Source organism: Engraulis encrasicolus, chromosome 11 (assembly GCF_034702125.1).
Source record: "Engraulis encrasicolus isolate BLACKSEA-1 chromosome 11, IST_EnEncr_1.0, whole genome shotgun sequence".
NCBI classification, from domain to species: Eukaryota; Metazoa; Chordata; class Actinopteri; order Clupeiformes; family Engraulidae; genus Engraulis; species Engraulis encrasicolus.
The window spans coordinates 52,146,163-52,156,074 of NC_085867.1; the positions used below are offsets into that span (position 1 = coordinate 52,146,163).

The 9,912-nt window shown below is 42.2% G+C and overlaps 1 protein-coding gene across 1 annotated transcript in view; it reads right to left on the reverse strand.

Moving 5' to 3' along the window:
- celf4 (CUGBP, Elav-like family member 4) overlaps positions 1–231 on the reverse strand; it is a 126,892-nt gene extending 126,661 nt beyond the window's left edge. The window contains exon 1 of the mRNA XM_063210950.1: positions 1–231. This exon is cut by the window's left edge and continues 173 nt beyond it. Within this exon, the coding sequence (XP_063067020.1) occupies positions 1–89 (89 nt within the window). The 5' untranslated portion in view covers positions 90–231.
- Positions 232–9,912: the final 9,681 nt, after the last annotated feature.

The following is a 9,912-nucleotide window of genomic DNA, read 5'->3' on the forward strand; positions in this document are numbered from 1 at the left end:
TGGTGGCTTATTCCGTTCACGAGCCCGTTTGTGCTGGCTCCTCCGGCGTGAACTGAGCCGTCCACTTGTCCGTTGGTTAAAGTTGCCATCTTCTTACGGCAAAGGAGTTTCTCTTCCAGTGTAGAGGCGACGGCGAGTGGGATGTTCAAGAGGATATAAATAAGTATACTTTCCCTTTTAAATATAGAAATTATACATAGATATGGTAAGACGTGCAGGTATAAAAAAAATCCCGACACTATTTATAACCTCGGCAAATATTTACAAACGAATAGATGTGCCGTCAGGATGAAATGAAAAACGGAAGGCGCCAGCGTCCGCCTGATCCCGGTGGAGGCGTGATCCCTGTGTATGTATGTGTGTGAGTGAGAGTGTGTGCCCTATTTAATAATTCACTCCTTCATTTCATAAAAGGGAGAGAGAGAGAGAGAACGAGCGCTTTCGCCTGCCTATTTACACCTCCGCTTCCCTCGCCCCTGCTTCTAGCCACCCTTCTTTTTTTTTGCTTTAAGGAGTCGGTATGGGTGTCCTCTTGGTTTAAACAGACAGGGCAAGCTCAAGAGGCAACGGGGCGGCGGGGAGTTGCGCGACCGAGAAACGCGACTAGAAAACTCGCTGTTGGTGTCACACAACGCTCTGCCTCCCCCATTCTCTCCTCCACAGCTACATGGTACGCTCCGCCGAGGCACAGGCACTATAAATAAAGAAGAATATCGAAACCACACAGTTCTTTGTGCCGTACCTCAAAGAAACACATGCATGCAATTCATAAATTAGAGAAGAATGATTTTACATCTGAAAGCATTGTAAATCACCAAAATGAAAGCGTTGTTATGGGTGGCTAGACTGAGGCAACGGCTTTTTAATAACGCTCAATACGTGTTTTTTCCCCTCAGTCTCGCTCTGTATTTTCTGTTGAGCGGACGTAACTGCTTCCACGTTCGGAAGCTATGCTCTATTGTGAAACAAACACACGCACAGCAACTAAGAGGCTATGATTCATATATTTATTTAGTTGTTTTTTATTGGTTTTGGAGAACACGAGGCAGTGCACGAGTAGTGCTCAAGTCAGAATGCAAGGGGGGCGGCACGACGCACTCGGATGGACAGCGACTGGTTCTGAAAATCTGAGAGACAGCGCCCGCTTTACGTTTTACGGAATGTCGAGCGGCTCGAGTCAAGGACGCTGCTTAAAGGTGCTCATGTGTCTGTCACTCGTGTACAATAGCCTTGCAATGACAGACGAACAGCACCACAGGTCTCACGGTTAAGCTCTGCCATCTCCATGCAGAGATGCAGCGGTCGCGTGCTGTTCTCGTGCTGTGCTCTGGAAGTCATTTGCCGAGAATATGAGGTCTGTGAGCTCCTCCGAGCGGCGCACGCGGGCAAAGGGGGATAAACTACACTGGCAGCACTGAGTGTGCAACAGCAACACGGGAAAGGGAATCTCAACAAACCTGTTGTGGTAACAAGTTAACAGAATTATCGTTTTTCCCCCATCCTAAATAGACATGTTCTTGTTTGTGGGGGCCAAGCGCCTATTATATGGCACACGTTCGCCGTTACACTTACAACTAAACATAAAGTGTAGACTAACAGCCTGTAGCATCAGTAAAATGGGGTCTTACAAAGAGGAGTCTTGAATATTTCAGCCAGCAGTGGTCATATATTGCATTTATTTTTTCACAAACAGAGCACAAGTTTGAAGAGATATTTCTAGAAAAAAATATTAGTCCTTGCTGTAGCCTACGCTACTACGGACATTAAACAAACTGGGTATTCATGCCATTCCTTGTTTGGGGCTTGCATTTGAAAAAAAAAAATCCCCTTGAGAACGTAGGTCATTGCATCAAGTACCAGGGTCATTTGGTACCTGCTGTGACTTCACGAACACAAGACTGGTGCTCAAACCAACGCACAGCAGCTGCGTTCCACACACAAACACATCTTGCCATTCTTTGACAAAAGCGCAGCGCCCCCCCCCCCCCGCATTTTGTCACAATGACAATACAGGCTCGCCTCAAGGCACCGCTTTCCGTGCTGACAGGGAAATTATAGGCTGCTGCTGCCGAGTCCCCGCTGAGCTCCCGGGCCGAAAGGGAGATGCGTACACGTGTACAGCACCATTGGAGCTGCAGGTAGAGTCACTCATGCATGTGCTCTCTGGAAGCCCGGCCGCGCCAGCAGCCAAATCTCGCTGCCTGCCATCGTGGCTCTGTCCGCATGCACGCGCGCGCGCAGAGAGAGAGAGAGAGAGAGAGAGAGAGAGAGAGAGAGAGAGAGAGAGAGAGAGAGAGAGAGATATTGGCAGTTGTGCTTCATGTCCATTGCAATTACGTATATACTGATATGGCCTTCTTTGCGAGTCGAAGACCTATAACCTAAACCTCACGTTCATCATCTGGGGCAGTGTAACCCGGCTGGGTAGAGCAGGGCCAAGTAGCTTGCTCTGGAAAAGCATTCGGGTCCACTATGCCCAGGGGAGAACAATACATTCACACCAGGGCAGCCTGTCATTGCGCACGACTAGTTCTAAGCCATATATTTAATACAAGGGCAAAATGTGGACGCACAAATCACTGTAATTATGTGTAGCGGTTATGTATCGCGATGATTACGCAAGTCACGCGCAGCAGTTATTGTTCCCAGCGGCCTTCTTTCCTCACTTCATTTTGGGCTGCTTTTCCGAAAATGTACTGGAGGCGCGTTCCAGTGAACGCGCTGAGTAAGGGCAGACTGAGGGGATGTAATAATATGTAATTAACCCGCGGTTTAGATATTTGAGCCACGTGTCCATGCCCTGGGATCATTTAGTTGCTGCCATTGGCTCAGGCCACAGTTAGACCATGTTGGATCAACTGATATGATTTGTTAAAGGCAGAGGCGCATCTTGCCACCAGGCAAGGCAGGCAGCCGCTTGGGGCCCCCAAGCCCCTAGCAGTGTTAATTTTGTCAGCTTTTTTTGATTTAGTCATAGTCTTAGTCACAATGACGAAAATCAATTTTAGTCTTAGTCATATTTTAGTCATTGCCTTCCCAATTTAGTCTTAGTCTTTGTCTAAATGACGAAAATCAATTTTAGTCTTAGTCAATTTTTAGTCATTTTAGTCATTTTAGTCAACACTGTACATAATAGAACTTCTCCACACACCGCTTCTCTTTTTAACATATATTATTGACTGTACAGAATAAACCTTCTCCGCACACTGCTTCTCTTTTTAACATATATCACACTGTGCAGAATGAAACTTCTTCACACACTGGTGCTCTTTTTCTCTATTTTATTAGTGCTAATTTAGTCAGCTTTTTAAAATTTAGTCTTAGTCTTAGTCACAATGACGAAAATCAATTTTAGTCTTAGTCATATTTTAGTCATTGCCTTCCCAATTTAGTCTTAGTCTTAGTCTAAATGACGAAAATCAAAAAAGGGCTTTGACGAAATATTTTAGTCATAGTCATGGTTGACGAAATTAACACTGGCCCCTAGATAGTGAATAACAGCCCACACTTTACCACTGTAGTGGCGATTTTGGTTCAAATGTTCATTCTTTTGCATTTTTGCTTGGGGCCCCATCTGATCCTAGAATCGCCTCTGGTTAAAGGAAATGTCCAAGACAAAACAACAAAACATTTGAATGGCAAAGAATGCCGCATTTTGAAAGAATATCGGTAACACTTCCAAATAAGGGGCCATAATTAACAGTAAAGTAGTTACAACCTAATACTTAAGTAAGGGTTAATAATCATTACTTAATGCCACATTAGACACATATTAATTGTTATTAATGCATATGTTGAACATTAGTAAGCAGTTACTTAACTATTAGATAACTATTACATTGTGTTACAAGTTAATAGCATATTATTATTTAACTAATAGATAAGTAAGGGCACAGTTAATAGTTAAGTAGCTATCAGGTCATACTTAACTAAGGACCAAAATTAACACTTACATAATACAAAAGTAAGGCATAACTAATGGTTAATTAATACTTAAATATTGGGTTTTGGGACCCTTATATTAGAGTTGGCTGAGGATAACTAATGGTTAATTAATAGATAGATATTGTTGTTTGGGACCCTTATATTGGAGTTGGCTGTGGATAACTAATGGTTAATTAATCGATAGATATTGGTGTTTGGGACCCTTATAATAGAGTTGGCTGAGCATACCTAATAGTTAATTAATTAATCTACTGTGACATCTAGTTTTCACTCGTTCAAATCACTGTAATAGTGGCAACAGGAGCCATTATATAGCAAGGATTAGACGTATACTTCTCAATGATGGTGGAGTGATGAGATGTATTTTTTTCATGTACCACTTATTAGTTTTAATGGTAAAAACCCTGCAATAAATGCAGAACATTATGAAGAGTAATAGTTTTGAAGCGAGACTAAACCATTCCTCTGTGATAATTAGGTTAATGTTTGAGAATATTAGCTCCAAGAAGAGCAGTGCATGATGGGTACGCAATCTACAGACAACAATATTTCGGTATTATTTAATCATTAGATATGCCTTGCTTTTGTATTAAGTAAGTGTTAATTAAGGTCCTTAGTTAAGTATGACCTAATAGCTACTTAACTATTAACTGTACCTAATCTAATGATTAAATAATACCGAAATATTGTTGTCTGTAGATTGCGTACCCATCATGCACTGCACTTCTTGGAGCTAATATTCTCAAACATTAACTTAATTATCACAAAGGAATGGTTTAGTTTTGCTTCAAAACTATTACTCTTCATAATGTTCTGCATTTATTGTAGGGTTTTTACCATTAAAATTAATAAATGGTACATGAAAAAATTACATCTCATCACCCCACCATCATTGAGAAGTGTACGTCCAATCCTTGCTATATAATGGCTCCTGTTGCAACTATTACAGTGATTTGAACGAGTGAAAACTAGATGTCACAGTAGATTAATTAATTAACTATTAGGTATGCTCAGCCAACTCTATTATAAGGGTCCCAAACACCTATATCTATCGATTGATTAACCATTAGTTATCCGCAGCCAACTCTAATATAAGGGTCCCAAACAACAATATCTATCTATTATTTAACCATTAGTTATCCTCAGCCAACTCTAATATAAGGGTCCCAAAACTCAATATTTAAGTATTAATTAACCATTAGTTATGCCTTACTTTTGCATTAAGTAAGAGTTAATTTTGGTCCTTAGTTAAGTATGACCTGATAGCTACTTAACTATTAACTGTGCCCTTACTTATCTATTAGTTAAATAATAATATGCTATTAACTTGTAACACAAGGTAATAGTTATCTAATACTTAAGTAACTGCTTGCTAATGCATTAATAACAATTAATATGTGTCTAATGTGGCATTAAGTAATGATTATTAACCCTTACTTAAGTATTAGGTTGTAACTACTTTACTGTTAATTAAGGCCCCTTATTTGGAAGTGCTACCAGATTATCTTTTGCTTGAGCTTAATGGTAGCCGTTAAATGTTAGGCCAGCAGTTTGGGTCGCTATCCATGGTCCTGAAATCAGTGTGCGCCTTACTCGGCGCGTTACCCTGTGATCAGTACTAAATATCTCCTTTCTTTTTCGATCATTTTCACTGCCGATACCCGGATGTAAATATTCCATCTATGGCGTAAACACAACCCATCCCCCAAACTCCACTAACAGTGAAGGGACTTTATGCCCTTTCCAGATTACTTCGATGCCAGTTCAGCACAAGCCCGGTAATTGTCGGGGAAGGGAAATAAACGAAAAAAATAAATGAAATTCTGGCGGGGCAACTTGCACAAATAGATTGATAATGGCCAAGCGAGCTTGGCTGCCATAGCAGAGAATTCTGGTTTCCACAACCCCCCACTCTGCATATTAATGTGCGCATGCACTCACCTGTCCTTCATCCCAGACGAAATTCTAAATCTCCACGAGCCTTGAGGCTGCGAGGCCATTCCTCATATCGTTGTAATTTAGGGTGGGAGAGAGGTGAAAGAGAACTAAGAGCCAGACATGAAAATGAAGGTCCCCAAAAAAGTAAGGAAAGAAGTCAGCGGGTGGTTAGGTTAGGCAATCAGCGTTGTCAATCAAACCACATGGCTGTTAGTTAAAAGGCACAGTGAGAATTGCCAGCCAGAGTTAATACATACATTCGTGATACATATAATAAGACAATCTTTAACCTATTTTTTGTGACCTGATGATATACTGACTACTTTTGTTAGAAAAGACTGGGGGACTAAAGTATTATATGGTTAATGGTTGTTAAAAGTCTACGAGTTAATGATGCAGAGACACAATTGACTATATCACTGTATGCCAGAATAGTAATACATATCTTAAGGATGACATTTGGAATCGTTGTAAATGAGCACTTCATTCATGTGGTGCACTTCATTCAATGAGGTGAACTCTGTATGTGCATGGAACAATGAAACAAGAGTCTGGCCTGAATCACTAATAGAGGAAGATCATACTTTGTGCTGTTTTTCCTCAATGCACTTTTTCAACCGATGGAATGTCTATGTTACAACTTTATAGTGGACATACAGAACTGTAAACTTGAAACTGATTTAGTATTGTACACAGCTGGCAGTCAGCTGTCTGAAGCACAAGTCATCAAGCTACTATCTGAATGATGATCGGAAAATGCACCAGCCATTCAGTTTCATTCGGAATGGACCAGTTAAGGCAAAATAAGGCAAGGGTCCCTCTTTGATTTCAAAGCTCTGTGGTTTAGATGTGAATAAGGGAAATTGAACAGCATCACCTCCCCAAACTTACGCAAGGCGGTGCTTTTAAACCATTATTTGCAAAATGTGAAACATGAAAGAGATTTGGCTTATCTCTGTTTCTCCTGACACAGCAAAGGAGTCTGTAATAGTAGAGCGGAGGGAGGGAGTCAATGAGTCTGCCTGATTACTTGTCTTGTTTTGCAATCCACCTGCGAAGGTAAACATGCTTTAAGTTGTGCTTTCTTTTCTTAGGGATGGACGCATGTCAGCCCTGACTCGGACTGCAGCACCCTAGGATCTCATCTAACTCCCCTCCACCCAGTTGTGGTAAGCCAGCTCCTCTGTGAGTCACAGACACCAGAGCTGCTGTTTCCCAACCCCACACCTGCGCTGCTAATCAGAGGTGAGATCACACAACTCAGAGACTTCTCAGCCCACCGTCACATCTCAACACCTGGTACGCAGTCACACAGACACACCTGCATGTCAGACTTGCCCCCTCCACTGCATTTGATGCATGCACATGCGTGTGTCAGTGTGCGCGCAGATGCGCGCGCGCGCGCGTGTGTGTGTGTGTGTTTGTGTGAGAGAGAGAGACAGAGAGAGAGAGAGAGAGAGAGAGAGAGAGAGAGAGAGAGAGAGAGAGAGAGAGAGAGAGAGAGAGAGAGAGAGAGAGAGAGAGAGAGAGAGAGAAGGAACGGAGTCCAGGGAGTCTGTCCCCATCAACATCTCCCTAGGGTATTGAAGAGGAGGTGTGCAATCTTTGCTCTCCTTCCTTTCACAATCACACAGACTCTCTCTCTCTCTCTCTCTCTCTCTCTCTCTCTCTCTCTCTCTCTCTCTCTCTCTCTCTCTCTCTCTCTTTGAATGTCACAACTCTGTGTGTTTGTTGTGTGTGTGTGTGTGTGTGTGTGTGTGTGTGTGTGTGTGTGTGTGTGTGTGTGTGTGTGTGTGTGTGTGTGTGTGTGTGTGTGTGTGTGTGTGTGTGTGTGTGTGTGTGTGTGGTTTTTGACTGCAATGTGCTGTAAAAAAACAATGCCACACCATGTCCATGCTGTTCTTCTTTAAAAAGGAGGAGGGACGCTCTGAATTTGTTTGTAAAGCTCCACAGGATCGACACACACATGCATGCACAACAAACATTCTCTCTCTCTCTCTCTCTCTCTCTCTCTCTCTCTCTCTGTCTTTCTCTTTCACTCTCTCTCTCTTTCACACACACACACACACACACACACCATCAAAACACACATACACACACGCACATGCACACACACTTTACACGCGCACACAAACACACACACACACACACACACACACACACACACACACACACACACTGTTAATAGGCCCCTGCATGACAGTCATTATCCGACAGTTTTGACATCGTCCCAAAAAAACTTTGCGAACACACAAAGCAAGCGCAGGTGCGGCCAATTACTTCCACTTGACGGTGCTCCCGGTCGCTCAGGTGGAAGAGCAGACATCCTACTGCACACAACAGGGGAAGAGGAAGTGCCCACCACTGTCCTGGACAATGATTACCCAGCCAAAGGTGGCCCTGGCATTTTGTGAACAACAGTTAGGCGGGCAGTTATCATTTCGTGAAAATTGTTCCCACAGAACACATTATATATATATATTTTTGGTACCCATTTCTTTCGCTGAAGACAGCTCTCACCAGGTTCTTCTCTCGACAGTTTCATGAATGTCCTGAGAGGCCAAATAAACCAGAGTAATAGGTATTAGGCAGCGCCAATAATGGGGTTTCTATGACATCCTACAATCCCATATAATTTCATTCATGGTTTTATTAGCACTCATGAATATCACATGAAGCGCCACGTGGAACTCTGACAACAAAGTGCACCAAGCCGAACCTCAGCTTTCAACAACTCAGTATTATTAAAGCATATTCCACTGCTCAATATAAATGCCATTCACTGGGGCCATCTTCCTCTAGTATCGCGTCTCATAAATGTGTCATATGCTCCGAGGTAGTGCAGTTTGAATGTCACAAGTGAAACCGGGTGACTTAATACATCAGAAATGTAAACTAAACCTTCACTTTTTCATGATACTAATTGTACAGCTTTATGAGCATACATGCACACGGGTGCGCGCGTGCGTGCACACCCACTCACACTCGAGCATGCACGCATGCACGCACGCACGCACGCATGCACGCATGCATGCACGCACGCACGCACACACACACACACACACACACACAGACACATATATATTATTATAGGGATAACTCTTTATTAATGCTTGTAGAATGTTAAACGCTTGTGGAAGGTAACATTTGCGTTGAAATTATCTGTTAGTTGGTGAATCATAACTATCAAAAGCCATCACAGTATCATCCCTGCCTAATTTCCTTTGGTAGGAAGGTTTTGCAGTTTGTTTGTTAGATTTCTACAAAACAAAATGCAATTTATTGTTTCCATTACATTTTTCATTACATTTTCAGGCAAGGGCTAATAAAAAATATTTATGAAATAAATTAGGCCCGCCCGTATGTTTTTTTTGTTATCTGGATGAAAGCATTTTATTGACGAAGTACCTATTCAATATAAAACATTAATTCATTGTAAAATAATGAGGTGATCAACACAGAGAAATGCACCAATAATCAGAAGGCACTACGGTAGTGTCTCTGAAATACAAGTTCAACTTTTTAAACTTGTACAGCAAGGTATGGCAGAGGAAATTCCTCTAAGGCCCAGCCCTTAGATCGCGATGTGACCACAACAAAATATTTAACCATTCTTACTGTGTTATTCAATATTACCATGCGCAATATCTGACAGTTATTACGTTAGTTACACATTATGTTGACAAAGTATGTAAATGCTGTGAAATACATCACGTCTGTGGGTAGTTATTGCAGATATAACAGCACACCTCCCATTGCTGTTCGAGTTGGAGAAGAGACATGCAGCGGGTAGAATGCATCATTAACACTGGGATATCAGGTTGCCCTTGGATTTCATCACACCACTGTGAAACCACAGCAAGTGCTCACCTCTGTTGCATGTCCACCCGTGGAGTGCTCCTCATTGACTTCACTGTCTAGCATGGGTTTCAGATATGCCAGCCTCCCGTTTTTTTTTCCTATTCTGTGTGACCTCTCCTTCAGAGACCGCAGGGTGTTTATAGTTTGAAAACGGTCACTGGTGTGAGA